At 46.3% G+C, this 20,566-nt stretch overlaps 1 protein-coding gene across 2 annotated transcripts in view; it reads right to left on the minus strand.

Moving 5' to 3' along the window:
* The window catches only part of PCSK6 (proprotein convertase subtilisin/kexin type 6), a 185,610-nt gene that overhangs the window by 112,189 nt on the left and 52,855 nt on the right, over positions 1–20,566 (minus strand). For both annotated transcript variants that reach the window (XM_073882509.1, XM_073882508.1), the window contains exons 3-6: positions 13,096–13,206; positions 12,404–12,547; positions 11,113–11,189; positions 8,830–8,918 (exon numbers count right to left, since the gene is read on the minus strand). In XM_073882509.1, the coding sequence (XP_073738610.1) occupies positions 8,830–8,918; positions 11,113–11,189; positions 12,404–12,547; positions 13,096–13,206 (421 nt within the window). The remainder of the gene's footprint in view (positions 1–8,829; positions 8,919–11,112; positions 11,190–12,403; positions 12,548–13,095; positions 13,207–20,566) is intronic.

Consider the following 20,566-nt stretch of genomic DNA (forward strand, 5'->3'; position numbering starts at 1 on the left):
AAATAACAATAAGAACGCTGTATAATTAAGCCAGAGATAGGTAATGGGAGGAAAGTATATAGAACATTTATTTACTTATTAGAGCACATCAAAACCTGAAAATAAAGAACTAACAAGCATTCTTTACAGGGAGCTAGGAAAAAAACTACAATAATAAAAATGAAAAAGCCAAAGAAATTAATAAACAAAGGAAAGTAGAATTCATGAATTAGAAAACAAAAGAATTCAAATAGTAATAATAAAAAAAGATCAAAATCTTGTTCTCACAAAAAAACTATTTCATAAAATAGCAAATTTTTCATTAGTCTGATCAAGGAGGAAAGGAGAGATGCCACAAGTAAGATTAGGAACAATTTTATTTATTTATTTTTTAAGATTTTATTTATTTATTTGAGAGAGAGAGAATGAGAGCCAGAGAGCACGAGAGGCAGGAGGGTCAGAGGGAGAAGCAGACTCCCTGCTGAGCAGGAAGCCCGATGTGGGACTCGATCCCGGGACTCCAGGATCATGACCTGAGCCGAAGGCAGTTGCTTAACCAACTGAGCCACCCAGGCACCCAGGAACAATTTTAAGTATGAATGTGGAGGATATACCTTTTTAATTATAAGAATACAATATTAAATTTATAGGTCATATGTTTGAAAATCTGGAGAAATGAATAATTTTGTAGGAAAATTTAATGACCAAAATTTCCTCAAGGAGAAATATAAATCCTGAATAGACTTAGCCTTTTGAAAAGTCATCCCGTCTGGTCAAATTGATTTATCAGTCCTATGAACATTTAAGAAAGCAGGCAATGTCCCCAGTACACGAACTGTTTCAGAGCGCAGTAAAAGATGGAAAACTTCATAATTCATCCTACAAAACCAGCATAATTCTGATACCCAACCTGGAGACGGACATCACAAAACACAACAACTGTAGTTCAAACTATCTGATAGACAAAGATTCAAAGACCACACATAACATATTAACAATTGAAAACAGCAAGCAGTGTATTAAAAGAACAATACTCATAATGATATAGAACGTATTCTAAGAATGGAAGAATGAAATTTCCACTACTAGGAAATATATGACTGTAATTTACTACAGCAAACAAATTAAATAGTAAACTTGAAAAGCAATATAATTATCTCAATAGGTGCTTTTTAAAAAGCATGTAATAAAATTCAATAAATCCATTCCCAATCAAACCTCTTAGAAATCTAGGAATATAAAAATTTCCTTTAGTAAAAAGTAATTACAGAAAAACTATGGAAGACATCTACAAATGATATAATACTAGGAACATTCCTGTGTAAACAGGAAATAAAACAACAAGTCCTATAAATCACCACTATTTAATACTCAGCAGGAGTCCCTATACATTGAAATAAGACAGGAAAAAGAAATGAGAGTTATTAAAGAGATAAAAACCACCATTACATTTACAGAGAGCTTTTATTTACATCAGTCCAGAAAAGCCAAGAGAACAAAAAATTATAATACTAATGGAGTTCATTAAGATGGCCAGATACAAAAACCCAGCACACAAAAATCAATAGTTTCCCTATATCCACTTCAATAATAACCAATTGGAAATACAATTTAAAAAACTGACCTAGATACACACCTAATAAGAAATGCATGAGATTGATATGAAGACAGTGATAACACTTTTAAATGATGTCAAAGAAGACCTGAATAAAGAAAAACATACCATGTTCCTGCGTGGGAAGACTCAATATTGTAAAGATGTCAATTCTCCCCCAATTAATCTATAATTTCCATGCAATCCCAATCAAAATCCCAACAGGATTTTTTATGGAACTTGACAAGCAGATTCTCAAGTTCATCTGAAAGAGAAAATGTGCAAGAATAGCCAAGAAATTTTTGAAAAAAAACCGTTAAGAGGAAATTTGTCCTCTAAGTTATCCAAAAAATCCTCTTAAACTATAATAATAGTGAAGTCTTGTTTAGGGATTGAAAACAAATAAGCTAATGAAACTAATGAAACAATGGAGGATAAGGGTGGCATGTGCACATCACTAAATATAAACTGCAGGGAAAAATAAAGTTATATCTCTCCTTCACACCATACACGGGAATAAATTCCACATGGATTAAAAAGCTAAATGCAAAAGACAAAACCATAAAAGCTTTAAGATGAACTCTTCTAAAGCTAAGTTTTTAGAGGAAATCCAGGACAATCGATTTATTATCTTGGACTTTTCTAAGCAAGATCCCAAAGCCAAGAGTCACGAAAATGATGAACTAATCTAACAACATAAAAACAATTTAAACAGATTTTTACTGAAATATTAAACATAGAAAAAAAGGAACAAATCATCAATGTACAGCCCTACAACTTAATAAAAAATTTAAAATTTCTATGAAACGAAAGAGACTTCCAGTTAAACACAGAGTACCCCACTCTCCTCTCTGGAAACAATGAAGATGACACATGGCTCTATGATTCCCTAGGGTGCGTAATTTCTCCATAAAGTAGGTGATGCACCTGAGGACCTTATGACCAGGGCACAGGTGGCTGGGGGTTGAGGGGAGGGTTTGTTTCTTTGCCACACTATGTTGCTTTCACAGCAAAAGTGAAAAGTCTATTATTTTATTTTTTTTTAAGATTTTATTTATTTATTCATGAGACAGACAGAGAGAGAGAGAGAGAGAGAGAGAGAGGCAGAGGGAGAAACAGGCTCCCAAGGAGCAGGGAGCCCGATACGGGACTCAATCCCAGGACCCTGGGATCATGACCTGAGCCGAAGGCAGACACTTAACCATCTGAGCCACCCAGGTGCCCGAAAAGTCTATTATTTTAGAAACATTGAGGTCTGACCAAGAATTATACAGACACACTATCTTTCCAAGAACTGGCATTTTGGGGCACTGGGTGCCTCAGTTGGTTAAGTGTCTGACTTTGGCTCAGGTCACGATCTCAGGGTCCTGGGATTGAGCCCCACATCGGGATCCCCACTCAGCGGGGAGTCTCCTTCTCCCTCTCCCCTGCCCCTCCCCCAGTTTGTGCTCTCTGTCTCTCTCTTAAATAAATAAACAAAATCTTTTTTTTTTCCTTAAAAAAGAACAGGCATTTTTTTGTGACATGGTTTGTTGGAGGAGAAAAAGTAAGTGACAATCAGCTCTGCCCCATCCCCACTGTTGTGAGCATAACAGGAGTTAATGCTAATCCAGTAGCTCCTAAAGCTACTAGACCGGCAGAAGAGAAGGATCTGGGTCCACAAACCCAAGTCCTCAGTGCCTGCAGCCTTGCTCCCTCCCCTGACCCTCCCCACCCCTAACCCCCCATATTTTAGCATCTCACTGGCCTAGAGAGAAAGCCTTCATCTGCTCTCCAGCCAGTCATTAATAATAACCAGAAAGTGATTAGCATGACATCTATGCAACAACATTATAAGAAACAAGGAAAAATGGGGCATAACAAGTACAAGAGAATGATGAGAGCATAAACAAACATTTCTGCATAATTTAAAGAAAATATAATTTCTCTCTGAAGCAAGAGATCAAATATATACAAGTGTTCAATGAAGAGATGACAAGGCAACAGAAAGAGGCCCCAAGTGTGTTCATCCTCAGGACAGAAGTAGAAGGAAAACATTAAACAATTTTAGAAATGAAAGCCTTACTAGAGTTTTCTCTAGGAAAAAAGACACTGGTGAAACGGCCAAAGACATGGAGGACAGGCTTGAGAAAAACTGAAAAAACTAAATAAATAAAATGGGAAAGAAATGAAAAGTTAAATATGATTAGAAAGAAATACAGAAGTCAGGAACTAGAAATCCAATATATGTATAAGTGGTACACACGAAGACTAAAACTGCATATATGGAACCCAAAATGTTCAAAACAATAACAGAAGAAAATTTCCCTGAAACAAAACAAAACAAAACAAAACAGATCTTTTGAAGTGTATTGAATCCCAAAACAGCTGGTTAAGCGTCTCCCTTCGGCTCAGGTCATGATCCCAGGGTTCTGGGATTGAGGCCCGCATCGGGATCCCTGCTTGGTCGGCAGCCTGCTTCATCCTCTTCATTGCTTGTGCACACACTCTCTCTCTCTTTCTCAAATAAATAAATACAATTAAAAAAAAAAAAAAAGGAAGTTGGCTACCATGTTATGGTGACGCTCTAAGAACCTTATGGAAAGCTGCACATGGTGAGGAATCAAGGAAGAAGGGCTTCTGCCACCAGCCAGCAAGGAATGGAGGGCTCCAGCCAACAGCCAAATAAGTGACCCATCTTGGAAGTGGATCCTCCAGGCCAGTCAAGTGTTCAGACTATAGTCACAGCCAACAGCTTGACAGCAACCTTATGAATGACCCTGAGCCACTATCTCTGCTGGTTAACACATGTTTGTTGGTTAAGCAGATACATTTTGCAATAACTGTCACGCAGCAATAGTACGAAATACATCATCTATTTGGTAAAGAAACCACAAGTTATAGTTCTAATAACAGCAGAGTAGATTCCATCATGCTAACTCCTCTAAAAAATAATAATGAAATTCTCAACAAAAGATTTATTGAATAGAAACACGACTTTATAAGGGCATTGGAAAGCAACAAGAGGAAGGCAGAGGCAGGCAGGGGATTCAGTTCTTGAAAGAAGGGAACCATATTGGGTATGATGCAAGTTTAAATAACTTTTCTTCTGAGGGAACTCCCCAATTCTCTTGGTATGGAGACACTAGAACCTAAGCAGGAAAGTGCAAACCAATTCTCCCGGGGAGGCATGGAATGGAGTTTGGGACTGCTAGAGCAGCTGGAAATTGAGATGAATCCCAGAAAGGAGAGAGCCACAGAAGAGGACATGTAAATTCCCCTCAAACACTTGGCTGACCCCTGAACTAAACATGTTTGGGCAAGACTCTAAGAAGTTCAGGAGGAAAAGACCAGCTGGAGGCTGAATGAGCGGAGCAGATATTTCAGCTGCTGCCTATTGCAGGGCAGTCAATTTGGAGTTTGACTCTTGTCAAGTTAGAGGTCTTGGTAAACATTTCAATCTTTCCACTGAGACGCCAAAAGGGTCATGATCTAAAAGTAAAGACTATGTGGTTGGGATAAAGAATCTTCCCTAAGGCTAAGGGCAAATCAGAAAGAGATCAACCATAAAAAATGAATAATCAAACCTCCACATGTTCAAATTGAGCTGACTGCTAGAACAAAACTCAACAGCATTTAAAGATCACAGAATCCAGAGTCTCTACAATGTAGCACAACAATGTCTAGTGTACAGCAAAAATTTACTAGCCATGTGCAAAGAAAGAGGAGTATATGACCCATTGTAAAAAGAAAAATCAATCATTAGAAACACTCAGAAATGACCTAGATACTGGAATTAGTACAAGTCTTTAACTCTTACAAATATGTTAAAAAATCTAAAACAAAAATAGAAATAATGGGTGAAGAAAAGAAGAATCTCAGGAAGGACCTGGAAACAATAAAAAAAAAATGTCAAGTGGAAATCACAGGACAGAAAGGCAGGAGATCTGAAAAGTTAAAAAAAAAAAAATTCATTGGATGGAATTAACAACATACTGGACGCAACAAAAGAAAGTATTGATGGACCCGAAGACGGTGCAATAGAAATCATACAATTTGAAGCACAGAGAGGAAAAAAGGACTTAAAAGAATGAACACAGCCTCAGTAACCTGTAAGGTATATCAAGCAATCTAACAACTATAACTAGTGCCCAAAGAGAGGAGAGAGAAAATAGGGTTGAAAAAAATTAAATAATGACAGAAATTTTTCCACATTTGACTTAGACCAAAAAATAAAAACAAGCCAGTAGGAAGCCAAGCAAACCCCAAGCTAGATAAACATGAAGAAAATTACACCAAAGGACATTGTAGTCACAGGCAAAGCACAGGAAAAAAGTAATCACATTATGTAAATGGGGAACAACAATAAGGATTATAAATGACTCATCATCAGAAACAATGGACACCAGAAGACAATGGAAGAACATTTTTAAAGTGTTGAAAGAAAAACAGGTCACATTAGAATTCTATGTTCAACAAAATTTCTTTCAAAAATGAGGATGAAATAAAGACACTTTCAGATGAATGCTGAGATAAATTGTCATCACTACACCTGCACTTCAAAAAATACGAAAAGAAATTCTCAGGCTAGAGAAAAATGGAAACCACATAGAACTCTGAAGTTAGAAAGTAAGGATGAACACTGGGAATGGTAAATATGTAGGTAAATATATTCCTTTCCATTAATATTTTAAAGTCAACTGTTTAAAGCAAGAATAACAATAGCACAAAGCATGAGAGTGAGTGTGAATTCAAATAATCTGTTTTAGGTTCATATCTAATACATGAAGTAGTCAAGAGTGATTCCAGATAGATTGGAATAAGTTAGGAAATATACTTTAATCTCTTGAGCAACAGCTAAAAAAAGAAAAAATTAAAGGGTAAGCTCATAGTCAGTTCCATTGGCATCTCAGAAGTTTCTGCTGTGCATTAGCACACTCAGAGAGGGAGGCTCTGTCAGCGCTGCCTGAAGGTCGCCTTGTCCGGGGGTGTGCTTGGAGGAAGAAGGGGTCACGGCCTGCGTGGTGGGGCTGGAGCTGTGTACAAGCATCTTTGCAGACATAGCTGTCAAGGTCCCCTGGGGAAATGCCAGCCTCGAACCCCACACTTGCGTCTCCATGGCCAGCCCCACCCTATGGTCCCTAACCCTACGTGGCATGCCTCCACGCTGCAGATCCTATTTTTCCCTCAGCACTTTCTCTGTTCCCAGTCGAATTCTCTCATGTGCTCATGCCTTATCCTCATGCTTCTGCCCTCACTGAGTGCTTGCCCTGCCAAACTTAGGACCCCGTCTGCCTCTGTCATTTCAGTACTTGGTCTTGTACTATCTTTCGTGTTTTTGCACTGTTCACCCCAAAGATGTGCGGAGCTCCTAGAAGGTCCCAGATTGTGTCTGTCTTATCCTCATTCTTCCCCTCAGTGGCTAGCACAGTATTATATGTATAGTTCATACTCAGAGATATTAAATACATTAACTAAAAAATATTCCTGTTCCCAAGCCCTGGTCGTAGAAGTGATCTCTTCAGAATTTGGGAAACTGGGGTAACAATTTTGCACAGAGTATAGAGTGAGAACCAACCACACTCATGTGCACTTTCTCTGGAGGTTCTTTTCCTCCTTAACTGCACTGGCTGCTCATCACGGCCCACAGTGTGGGTGTTACCTACCTGCCTGACTCCAGAACCCTCTAAACCAGCACATCTCAAACTGACATTTGTTGTCACACCCTCTAGGGATTTTGTTATAATGTAGATCTTGACTCAGTAGGTCTGGGACAGGGGCTATGATTTTTTGCACTTCTAACAGCTTGCAGACAATGTCAGTGCTAGTCCAGGGTCTTTGGGGAGCAGGGTTCAGACGATCCCAAAGGTGGGGTCTACCCCTCATGCAAGGCAAAACAAATCACTTTTATTCTGCCTCCGAGTTTTAGCAGGAGGGATGGAGTTGCTTGGAGTCCCCCTGCACACTTAGCCCTCAGCCAATGCTTTCCACACACAGTGTCTCAATTCATGGTCAAAACAGACCCAGGGAGTCAGCTGAATTACTGCCATTCTGCCTCCACAGATGAAGGAACCGAGGCTCAGAGAGGTTACACTGGTCATCCAAGGACACACAGCTAGCGGGTGGTGGAATTGGGATCGGTACCCAGGTCAGCCTGGTCCTACAGTTTATGGGGAGACTTCTTAGGGGTATTTATTCATCAAAACCTCCAGGGTGATCCAGGGAACCCAACCTCTCCCCCTGTGCAGCTCATAGGAGACCTGAGGGGGCTACAGTCACCCCAGCAAAGGCATAGCAGCAGGGAAGGCAATGCCCTGGGAAGGCAGCATCCTAGCACACCCACTGAGTGAGCATGAGCACCTCCAAACCGAGAGAGTCCCAAGTGAGGACAGGGGTGCCTCAAAGCCATCTGGATGCTCAAGGACCATTCATGCCCATGGCATGCACCTGCTCAGCTCCCAGCTCAACGAAATGCTTCTAATTGATACTTCGAAGTACCTGTTGATCGCCAGTTTGGATAGTCAAACTGCCAGGCTCAGATGGGGAAGAAGACATGTAACTGTCTGCTCTAAAGCCTTATCCTAGCAAGAGAAGCCTGACTCATAAATGGAGAAGTTAAACAGGAGAGGCAGAAACACCTGGGGTCAGGCATTGCTCCTTACAGGGACCCGGAAGACGCGGTCCCCCACCGCTGTGGTGAACAAGCCGAGGAGCAGCGGAGTGGGCATGGAACCGAAGGGAGAGAGGCGGGAAGAGGCTTTGGGGTGATGGAAGGAATGCTGTAAGCCCAGGCCTAAATTGGGAGGACCACATGTGACTGGGGGACACCACAACAAAGGTCCCACTGAAAAGCTGAGGGGCAGGGGCAGGACAAGTGGGCCAGCAGGCTGGAGCAGGGACTTCCGTTGTGGAGGTGACAGGGAGCCACTGCAGGGCTATGAGCAGGAGGGAACCAGCGTGGCCTTTTCGGAGGGGCGGTTTGGTTGACCGTGGTGCCTCAGACTAGCAGGGCCAGAGAAGAGAAAGGGGGCGCCTTCCGGACGGCTTTTCGGGCAACACGGTGAGCAATTCCTTTGCCCCTAGGCCCGGGTCACGGGGTGCTGGCTGCCTGGCACCAGGCTGCAGGCCAGTGCGGGGGGTGGGGAGGGTGAGGGTGGTGTCTGACACAGAGGGCCAAGGCCGGCCGAGGTGAAGCTGCTGAGCCTGGCGGGACGGGACAGCCCAGCATCCCTGCCGCGGGCCCTGAAGCTCCCCGGCTGCGTGCCCCCAGATCTTACCTCCTATTTTGGCATTGTATGCTATGCCCACGATGCAGTAAGAGTTGTTGGCTGAAGCGGCGACCTCTCCCGCGCAACGAGTACCATGTCTGAAGCAAAGCAGAAAACAAAGTTAGGGCTCAGCCCGGCAATCAGTAGTGGATCCGAGGCATTGCTCAGGTTTCCTGCGAGGAGAGTCAGTTAGCCTCTGTCCTGCTGCTCCTCTCATCGCCACCTCTCCCCTGCCGGTTCGCTCCTCCAGGAGGGAGCCTCAGACCCGGCTTTGCCCAGCCCTGGGCAGTCCTGCCCCTGCCACACTCCACACCGGCAGGCTAATAAGGCCTTCCGGGCCACCCTGCACAGGGCAAGCACTTGCTCAGGGGCGTCTCTTCCCCATAACCACAGGACGAAGGGAGGGGCTTCTGCTGGGGCTGGCCTCCTCCCGAGCTATGCATTCGCATCACTGACAGCACATTGCCTGGCACACTGCAGGTGCAGCATAGACAACCGCTGGGCTGACAGGATGGAAGGAGAACTAAAGGGTGCCCTGTGCACCTGCGACCCCCATGCTCACCTCAGGACAGCCCTCCCCTCACCTCCACGGCCGCTTAAGCAGGAGCTGAGGAAGAACGCTCTAAATCGGAACACTCACCAGCAGTGGGGGGACTATGAAGAAATTACCAGTAAAACAAATTGCTTTCTTCAGTAATGACCCCATTTTCCAATGTGCTGCATCGTGGCAATTCCTCTAGCAGAGAGGCCAAAATACAGGCAAGTTTAAACAGCCCATCGTTGAAAAGAGTCCACGGGGATTAGAATCATTGATTTAAATTTAAAACCACCTTTAAAAACAGTCCCGGGTCTGCGTGCTAGCCTTCTGGAAGGGAGTCATCCGTCCTTCTGTGGACCTCGTGCAGCCCCCCAGCCAGGGCTGTCCCCAGTGTCACAGAGCTCCATGTCTCACCCAGATTCAAGCCTGCCCTTCACGGGTCACCGTGTCCTGTCTGGATCATTCCTCCCTGCCCCCTGGATGTGTGGCTGGGAAATGAGGCACCCTGCACCCCAGGCGTGCTCGTCACTGAGCAGGAAGGGCACCTTGGGCCATGACCTTGGGATGTGAGGCAGGGAAGCAGGCCTCAGGGCTGGGGCCTCCACAGGCTCTGGGGAGCTCTGGGCTCTGTTGTGTTGAACACATCAGCCTGGCTGAGCCTCCCTGCACAGCACGGCGTGGGCACCAGTATTTGAACCTCACCATGGAATCTACAGAAAAGCAAACTACATGGGAGGGAGAAGGCACCTTGGCAAGCCTTGTGTCAGCTGGGAGACAAAAGAAGGGGCTTTTGTTCTTTTCCTCTAAATATTTCTGGAGGAACGGTAAGAGCTCGGGGCACGGGGCATGCCAACAGAGAAAAGACAGGCAGGACAAAGCGAAGTAACGCCCAAGGCCAGGTCTGCGAAGCTGGACTCGACCCCCCCAGGGCTGTCACTTACAGCACACAAGTCACCTCATCTCTCCAGACCCCGCTGCCTTCATTTGCAAAGTGATGAAAACAACTATCTAGACTGCACCCCCACAGTTTCTTCACCTGTCTGCTCACCCCTCCCACAACCCTGGGAGGTAGGGAGCATGGTCTCCACGGGAAAGTCTCTAAGACTGAGACGGAGCCACACAGCCAGGGATGGTAGAGCTGGGATTTGAACCCAGATTTATCCAAATTTATCCAACACCACTCATGCCCCTTCCACCTCTCTCGTAAGGTCATAGACAGAGACAAAAGAGCTCAGGCATGTGACCTCTGTGCTCAAACAGGCCAAACCGCTGTCTTTTTTTAAAGAGTTTATTCATTTGAGAGAGAGAGAGAAAGAGAGAGAGTGCATGAGTGAGGGGAGAGGCAGACTCCTCACTGAGGGGGGAGCCCGACGCGGGGCTCGATCCCAGGACCCCGGGATCACGACCTGAGCTGAAGGCAGATACTTAACCGTCTGAGCCACCCAGGTGCCCCCAAACTGCTGTCTTCACACAGCTGGTCACGGACACAAGGTTGGAAACAGGAACAATGTTAGTCAAATATCCGTTTCTAGCTGACCAGCAGAGGTGACACCCCTCAGGAAGAGGCGAAACCCACAGAGGCCATCTTATGCCTGAAGGGCTGTGCCTGGACCGGCTTCTGGCTCCTGGGTAAGCCCCAGACATCGGCCAGGCAGCCCCATCACCTTTCTGGAATCCCTATTGGGGCCAGTTCAATAGTGATTCTTCAGGGAGAGGGCCAGGGAAGCAAGGAAGGAGGAGACAAAGTGACGTACTTATTTTCATTGCTGGCATCATAGCGTGGAGATGGGTCATAATCATTTCCGTTGACGTCATAGCTTGCATAGGAATCCTAAGAAAGAAATCTCAGTGACTAAAATGGCGTAGCATGCTTTAAATGATTTTTATGCCTCTATTAGAAAGTAGAGAAAAGCATATACTTGGTACTCTCTTCCTTAACTATCATCTTATATACATTTTTATTGCGGTAAAATACACCCGACAAAATGTAGCCTCCTATCCATTTTAAAGTATAAAGTTCAATGGCATTAAGTACATTCACACTGTTATGCAACCATCCCCACCCTCCAACCCCACACCCCTTCATCTTGCAAAACTGACACTTGGCACCCATCAGACACTAACTCCCCACTCCCCAGTCCCCCAGCTTCTGGCAAGCCCCCATTCTGCTTTCTGTCTCTAAGAATGTGACTGTTCTAGGTGCCTCCGATAAGCACAATCATACAGTATTTGGGTTTTTTCATGATTGGCATCTTCCATTTAAAGTCCTCAAGGTTCATCTGTGTTGTAGTATGTGTCAGAATGTCCTTTATCTTCTATTTTTAATGTTCGTGTCTTTGTTTATATACTCATAGTCATGGTATTCACATCATTTCACATTCTCCTTTTAAAACACTTCAGAAAAGCTCTCCCGGGTTGTTGACTTCAACACTGTCATTTTTAAGGGCTGCATAACTGTCTCTCAAACAGACATGACATGGGTGAACTTAACCTTTGCTACACACGTAGGCTTGTTAGAATATTGAATGCCTTCATTCTATGCACTGTGTGCTAGGCTCTCTTCTTTACACTTACAAAGACATTCAATCCTCACAATAACCTGATGAGATACCATTTTACAGATGGCGACACTGAGGCCCAGAGGTAAAGCAACTTGCCTGAGGTCTCAGAGCTAGCGAGCAGCAGAGCCAGAATAGAAACCCAGGCAGCTGGGTCCAGAGCCCAGGCTCTAATGGTGTCATGTTTCACGCTGTTCGTGTTAGTCCGATGACCAGCTCCACCCAAGTTTCTGAATTCTTTAGGACCCATTCTCAGGAGTACATGTGATTCCTCAAACATCTGGACCAATCCTTCTGGGCAACCCCCAGCTCCAGGATGGCAGAGGGAAGTGTGTTTCGCCAACCTTCCCCATCATGGTTTTCTGTATCATTTAATATAATGGGGGGGGGCGTGGGGGAGAAATGGCACCTTACGGTTTTTAAAATTTGTACTTATTGAATGATTAGCATGGTTGAATATCTTTGCACGTTCCTAGGCTTGACTTACATAGTTTGGTGCCAGGTCGGGGTGATTCCGCTCTATGCCATCATCAAGGATGGTGACCACCACGTTTTTCCCAGTGTAGCCCTTCTTCCACGCCGCCTGGACGTTCATTTCCGATCGGCAGCGGTTGTTCTTGTCACCACAGTGCTGTATGCACAGAAGACACAAGCCCCCCCCCGCCCCCCAGCACGGACTCCTTGAGGCCACACTGTGGCGTAGGATGGACACACTGCATCGCATAAACCCAGCCGGGATGTTCCTAAGTACATAAGGAGGAAACACTTCCCCCTGCCCTACAGAGCAGACAACCCCTTTCTCCCACCCATTTCTAGGAAGAGTAAATGTGAAGTGCTCCCTGTGCTTTTTCCACACCTGGCAATCTTTCATTTTCCTAGGGCATCATCTTCCTGTGCCAGCTCTCAGTCTTTACTGTTTACTTAGTCCTAAGCTTGCATGAAATCACTCCCCCACCCAGAGACTCCCCTACCACTCCCCCAGGGCATCTCGCCTCATTCTTAAACCGTTCACAAGAACATCTGTGCTACACAGCCTTGAAGTAGGGGTTTCACACTGATAGGAAGTGTGTCTGTTTCGAGTTGCCGTGAGGATTTAGCTTTGCTGGGGGGAAATTAAGCCATCTCGGCAACACTGCAGTGCAAATGCCCTGGGGGCAGCGAGGCCCACACCCTACTCACCATGTACCACATGTTGGACCAAATGGGGTCGTTGAAATAGAGGGTCTGAGGGTCATTTCGCACCTGTCTCTTCACCCTGCGTTTAACTTCTTGTTGTTGGAGCCATTTCACCTGGCAGGGAGAAATGCAGTTACTATTTATTTTATTTCTTTACAGTTCCTTTTTATTTTAAAGGGGAGTTCATGATTGTGTCTGCTGTCTCTCGGCAGGTGCTACAAGTGTCCTTTTTCATGAATATCTGTGTCACCGGAGTCTTGGACGGTAAATACCAAGGAGACATTTTTCACTTCAAAATGACCACATTTGAAAGATGAGAACTCGTTTGTGTATGTGGCAGGGGAAATAGGTTTTGAAATCATTCTACTAAAAAAATAAAAAAGAGAGAGAGAGTGAAAGCTTGTGCAGTTGCCAGTGAATTGTCTGGTGACCCTTGGCCTGAATATGAAGGAAATACATGTATGAGAATGGCAAAAGTATGAAGAGGGGAGAAATTGATCAAACGGTTCTTGGAAGTTGGAAGCAAGATGTTCTACAGAGAGGACAGGAATCAGTAAATTACAGTAATCCATACGTTGGAATTTTTAGCAGCCGCGGGAAACATGGTACCAAAATAAGCACAGAGAAAAATCTAGAAAGAGATACGGCAAAATATTAATAGCCGCAATTCTTTGGTGGTAACATTATTGCTAATTCAAAATTTCTAAATTATTTTAGAAATTTAGAAATTTAGGGTTTTATAAATTTCCCATTGGCATGATCTGCCTTCACAACCAAGGAAAATAGTCTGAGAGGGCGTATGCATGATATTTAAGAGCAGGAATCCAGGAGCCTAGCGGCCTAGATTCAAAACCAGGCCCACACTCAACCAGCTGTAAGACTGAGAGTGGTCCAGTAACCTCCTGGCCTCAGTTTGCTCATCTGTACAATGGGCACCATCATGGATTGTCATGAGGGGGCACTGGCATATGAACTGGTGTATATAAAGCACTCACTTCAGTGTGTGTGTGTGTGTGTGTATGTGTGCGTGTTCAAGGTAGAAGACGTTTGTTTTATTTTTACTTTTAAAAGATCATGGGGAAAAGAAACCACCCTTCCCAAGTATACAATTCAATGGGTTTTTTTTTTTAAGATTTTATTTCTTTATTTGAGAGAGACAAAGGCAGTGAGAGAGAGCACCAGCGGGAAGGAGAGGGAGAAGCTTCCCCCACTGAGCAAGGAGCCTGACGCGGGGCTCGATCCCAGGACCCTGAGATCATGACCTGAGCTGAAGGCAGACGCTTAACCAACTGAGCCACCCAGGAGCCCCCAAGTCAGTGGTTTTTAGCGTATTCCCCATCTTGTGCAGTCATCACTACGATCTTATTCTGGAGCATTTTCCTGGTCCTGCTGCCGTGGTCCCACCTGATTCAGTAATGGCTCCCTTTGGGGCCTGGTCTGGCTCTGGGGTGGAGATGGGCAGGGTGAGGGCACTGGGGCTCTGCTCTCGGGAGTCTGTGCTCTAGGTGGGGGCTCCCACCAAGCAGCCCAGAGTGTGATGCAGGCTCTGAAGTGGCAGACAGGTAGGGAAGGTGGAGTGAGGAGGAGAAGGAGTAGGGGATGGGAGCCTCAAGGGTGGGGGCAGTGGGGGCCAGGGCACGCTGGACACCAGGCACGGCTGGTGACCCCAGGCTCAGACCCAAGGCTGGCATAGCCACCCGGGGGAGCCACCCGAGGCAACTTTGGAAGGGAATAAAAGGCACCCAAGGGCAGAGGGGCAAGATGTCCTCCCTCAGACCTCTCTTGGCCTCAACCTCCCCACACTGTCCTGAAGGGGGTATGCAGAACACCCCCATATACAGCCTCACATTTAAGGGTGGGGATTGACCTGAAAGGCAACACGGGTCAACAGGACAAAATGCTTAGAAAGGAGTTATCACAGCCTGTCCCACTACCAATGTGCTTTGTTCCTGTTTCAGGAACCAGCAGACAGACCAGGTTCCTTAGAAACACCACAAACAGCTCAAAAACAATTTTGGGCTAGGCACTAAAACTAGCCTCGGCCCCAAGTCCTAGATAATTTATGATTTCCATGGATAGATACTTCCATGGAAAATAAAACTAGACAATGAGACATTTTGTTCACAATACCCTCTGATGGCATTTTGCAACTTCCCCATACATCACTGCCTGAACCAGAAAGATTTACTTGGTATTAAACACTTAATATTTCCTAATTCGCTAAACACTAATTACAAAATAGAGTGTTACGTGTACCACTAATGGCCCCAAGCTCCCCGGCATGTTCCCAATCCATCTTGCCCCACTGATTTACCACCCATCTTATTGACATCCAGCACCTTCTGACCACTGTGGACACCAGGCCCCACTTCCAGTTACAGAAGAGAAGGAGGTGAACTCTCCTCTTCCAAGCCCAAGTGGGTGACTTGCCCAGATCAGGGAGGTGACATGGGAAGGCAAGTTGCCGGAAGTCACAAGATAGTCCCCTAGTGGGATGAAAGACTATGGGCATCCTGGCCCCCAGTCATGGCTGGACTCTGGGTAAAAACCAACTTTAACACAGAGTTCTGAGGGCAGGCTATCATGGCACGGGTCCATGGCACAGTTGGGGGCTCTCCCTCTAGCGTGGTCTCAGCGGAAACCCTCTCTCCTGCAACAGGTCATGATAAGTCTTTGACAACCAGCGAGGCGCTGTCAGGCCAATGGAACCACATATAACCAATTATTCAGATGGAATCACAGGTGACCTCACTGTCACAGGATGATTGGGCCAGTGGTCCCTGGGTCTGGGCTTGCTTGCCATTTTCCTTCTCTGGGCTCCAGTCACTGCCTTGTTTCTCAGCCAAGTGCAGGGAAGTACAAGGGGATCCTAGACGCTTGTATCTCGTCATTTGCCCGGTCTACCTGGCCTCATTCCTCTGGACAGTTCGGCCCCTCTGGTTGCATATTCAGTTGCTCGCTCGACAAAGTTGTGTTGAGTCTTACTGTATGTCTGATGCCTGAATACCACTGCGTCCCATCCAGGACCAAGGCACCCTCTGCTGCACCCCCAGCTCAGATACAGGGTTCTGCAGAAGCCCCTCAGACTGGAACCCAGGAGCCATCTGGCCTGCCCAGCAAGGTCACAGGTGCTAACCCAAAACTACATGACTAAAACTTTAGCTCTCCCATCAAACAGTATCTGTGCCTGTCCTTGCTAAAGGGGTGACCCTCCCACAGGCATGTCTGAGGGTCTTTGTTCATGAACACTGATGTGATTTATGAGAAAGGGATGGGTAGTTTAGGATCTCCAAGGAGGTGTCACTCATGGAATGATTCTTCTGCAGAACTCGGGAACAAATAGGGCAAAACAGTGAAGTGGTCCTGATGGTGGGTGTCGAGGCTGGGAGGGAGACCCCACTGAGGCTGTTTTCCTTGACGCATGTGATTATCTTTCTTAGAAAAGGCAGCCCAGGATCCTTTGTGGGATTTCAAGTATTCTTCATACTATTTCTCTATACAAACACCTGGATTGCCCCTTTACATTGAACATTCACTCATGCTCTATCCAGATCCCTCACCTTCCTGGGGAGGCGTCCAGACGTTCTCTTGGTGAAAAATGCAGGGGAGGAGACAGTAGTACACACGATCTACCTTTCAAGGCCACAGACATAGAACTCAGAAAATCAATCCTAAACTCAAGTAAGTCTGCAAAGGAGTGGGCCTGGAGCATACTGAAATACATTTAGGGCCTAAGTATGCCTGGTAAGGGTTGAGCCCAACCTTCTTATGAAGACAATGGATCGTGCATCAAACCTTCAGATCACTGGATTGAAGGAAGAGGGAATATTACGCACAAGAAAGTGCCTGCTCATTCTACTTCACTCCCCACAGGCTTTTTTTTTTTTTTTAAGATTGTATTTATTTATTTATTTTAGAGAGAGAGAGGAAGGGCAGAGGGAGAGGGAGACAGAGAATCTCAAGCAGACTCCACACTGAGCACGGAGCCCAATGTGGCGCTCGATCCCATGACCCTGAGATCATGACCTGAGCTGAGATCAGAGTCAGATGCTCAACCAACTGAGCCACCCAGGGCCCTCCATAGGTTTTATAGTAGGTTGATGGTGGCCTCCCAAAAGGTATGTCCACCCAGAAGTAACTAAGTTAAGGATCTCCAGATGAGATTACCCTGGATTATTTGGGTGTGCCCTAAATTCCAATGACACGTGTCCCCATACAAGAAGACAGGAGGACAGCCCTTGGGAAGACAGAGACAGAAGCAGAGATGGGAGGGATGCAGCCAGAAGCCAAGGAACGCCCGGAGCCACCAGAAGCTGGAAGAGGCAAGGAAAGAGTCTCAGCTGGAGCCTTCAGAGGAGTGAATGCCCTATGGAGACCTTGATTCCAGACTTCTAGACTTCAGGACTGTGAGATCATAAATTTCTATTATTTCAAGCCATCCAGTGTGTCACCATTTGTTACAGCTGTTCCAGAGAGTAATATAGCTTTAAATAGTGGCCTTAATCAGGGCTGGGATTTTTCAACGTTTAAGAATCCATGAGGCTGTCCTGCTAATGGAGGATCTGGGATTCCCAGCTCGGCCAGACCTCCCCTCTCGTCGCTGGTGATGAGAACACATGGGACCCCAGAGGAGGGGCCACTGTGGCTGAGGCTGCCCTGGGAGGTGCCCTGGGCCAGGGAGAGATGCTCGAGGCAGCTGCTCTTTACCACTATTTTCAACCCCAGAACAGCTATCCTGGTGTTCCCACTGGGGCCAACTCTGGCTAGAACCACCTCGCATACAGATCTGTAGCTCTCGCCCCAGCCACTCCCTGCCCGACAGGTCACACGGCCCTGCTTACCTCTGACCTGTGAACCTCACTCTACCCCCAGGCTACTCGCACCTGGCCTTCCACAGCCAGCAGGCCGGGCTGTGCCGTGTGCCCTTCCCCCTTCTCTGGGCCACTTACTTATAGTCATCTTCGGACCTCCACATGTGCTGGAAACCTTTTCTGACATCCAGGCTGGCCACTGAAGGGGTCCCCCTCAGGGCTCCTAGACTCCCCTGCCTGTCTCTTTACCACTGCCCTCACCCCCCAATGTGCACACTGTTATTCAGGAGCGATGACTGAGGTCACCCTTTTTTCCCCAGCTCTCAGCAAACACCTGCCCTGGAACAGGTACTAGCTCAGGAAAGCTGTGCTGGACCAAAGTATCATCCTCTTTCTTACGGAAAAGGCAAATTGAAAACTGACACAGGATGAATACAAACTTCGGTGAGTCTCTGCCCGAGGTCAAGGGCTTGTCCCGCACCTCGTTCTTCTGGCACTGGCCAGTCCATGATTGGATGTATCTGGGGGCCCGTCTGATCACCCTCTGCTCCCCACTGACCTGTGGGCGGGACTGGGTTTTCCTCACCACTGTGTTTTAGTGTGCCAGGCAATGTGTGGCATATAGAAGGAGTTCACTAAATGCTTCCTGAACGCAGGAGTGAAGTTCAATGAATACATTTCAGATTACAAATATAACCACAAGTAGACTATTCAAAAACACATTTCAGAGAAGAAAATGCAATTGAGTCTTAATGACCACCCGATGACCTTGACTGATTTTTTTTTTTTTTGGTGGAAGATCAACCATAAGTGATTTGGGGCAAGAGCAAGGTTTGCCAAACGTGTGGCCCAAACACAAATCATCTCTCTTAGCACACCTGTATAAACCTGTATAAAATGTCTTGATTTCTTCAAAGTCATGTTTTGAAGGTGGAACTTCATACTGACCCTTTTCCTTTTATCTATTTTTTGGGGGGTATGTTTCTTGCTAAACCTACAGCATATTTATCATAGAAAGTTATCTGCTCTGGGGAAGAGAATTCTAGGCATGCGGAAGACTTCATCATCTTCCCAAGGTACGTGAATAGCAATGCTTTCTTTTGCCAGGGATGCCCCCACCCCATCTTTCTTCTTGAGAAGTCAAATTAAAATTAGGCATCTGGTGAATGCCATTCTAGAGAGAAGGTAAAATGTAAAGATGTGTATAAAGAGGGGACATAAATGAGCAGGATCCCACTAGATGGCCTGTGGGTGTCACGGGTGATCAATGCTTACTGAACTGTAAAAGTGTCCAAGTGTCATTCTGGCAGGCGTGCCTTGGGCAGCCCTGGGCACATCCTCTTCCCTGTGGGCCACAGGCATGCTGCCAGACCAGAAGCTGGCCCAGCACAGCAGTCATGGGCTCGACAAGTGACAAACTGTTTGTTTTGTAGCTTCCTCCCATAAGCCCTTGTCACCAGCGAGAGCATGAAAGCCCAGCTCTATTCCACCCAAAGCCACCATGTGCTCATGCCCTGCTACAAAGCCCTCAGTGGCTCATGGGGGACCCACTATGGCTTCAGAAGCCTGAGGAAGTTGGTAGGAGCTAGAAAGTCCTAGAAGGGGGCTCCAGGGTCTTTGCCCTGAGATGGAGCTAAGGCAACAAAGGCCATTCGCAGAGATCCTTGCTCCCACACCTTCTCACGACCCTGCTACCTCCAGGGGAAGGGCACGCATTTGAACTGAGTTGCTAAACTCCCTTGAAGTGCCCACTGGTATGCTCAGTTTATTGAGAGTTAATTCTGTATAGGTTCTGTGTTCCATGCACGGTTGTACCCAGAGCGTGGGAGATAGCTCCTGCCAGCTCGCTTTTTTCTTTCTCCCTTAGTGTCATCAAAGTGAAGGGCAGCCTCTTCTGTAGCTGCTGAAGGACAGGGAATTCCCTCTATTGCTTGCTTGTGAGCAAGCCAGCCCTGACTGCAGGCCAGGAAATAGCTGTGGAAGAAGTCAGAGGCCAGACCCCCGAGGGCCAGGTGCCACCAAATCCTAAGACCTCCTCCAGGAGAGAACAAGCTCACCAGAAGGAATGTAGACGATAACCTTCTGTCTTCACTCTGCCTGTGGGAGGCTGGGTGGCCTGCCTGGGCTTCAGCCTCCAAGCTGTAAGGTCAGGGGGTCGGGTCAGCCCATTTCTGAGATGCCTTTGTACTCCATAGTCTCTGATGCTTAAGATCTTGGTTCCCGTCAACACTGACTCCTCTCAACACCTTGGCCCAACGTTTGTTGGGCCAGCTTTCAACCAGGTGAAGAGCTAAGAAGCTAACCCATGGAGTGGAGAATTGAAAGAAAGAAGAATAATACTCCCCGACAAGTGCAAGTCACCTTACAGCTTGCAAGGTGGCCCCTGTCACGTGATGGGCAACGGTTAATGCACACATGAAATGAGCCAGGAGCTAAGCTGGGGCCTTCTTCCCCTAGGGCCTAGGGTCCCTCAGGAATGGAAGGACAGGCGAACATCCCAGGGAGCCCCAGAAACTATAGGCAAAGTAGTGTGGACATGAGGACATGATTTCTTTTTTCCTCTGGAGAGAGAGAGAGAGAGAGAGAAAGAATCCAGAACTTTCATCAGCTTTTCAAAGGGGCCTGTGATTCCAAAATGGGTATGAACCATTGAATTCAGCTAG

The sequence above is a fragment of the Callorhinus ursinus genome, unplaced genomic scaffold (assembly GCF_003265705.2).
Source record: "Callorhinus ursinus isolate GAN/ISIS: 27379988/994484 unplaced genomic scaffold, GSC_fseal_2.0 scaffold47, whole genome shotgun sequence".
NCBI classification, from domain to species: Eukaryota; Metazoa; Chordata; class Mammalia; order Carnivora; family Otariidae; genus Callorhinus; species Callorhinus ursinus.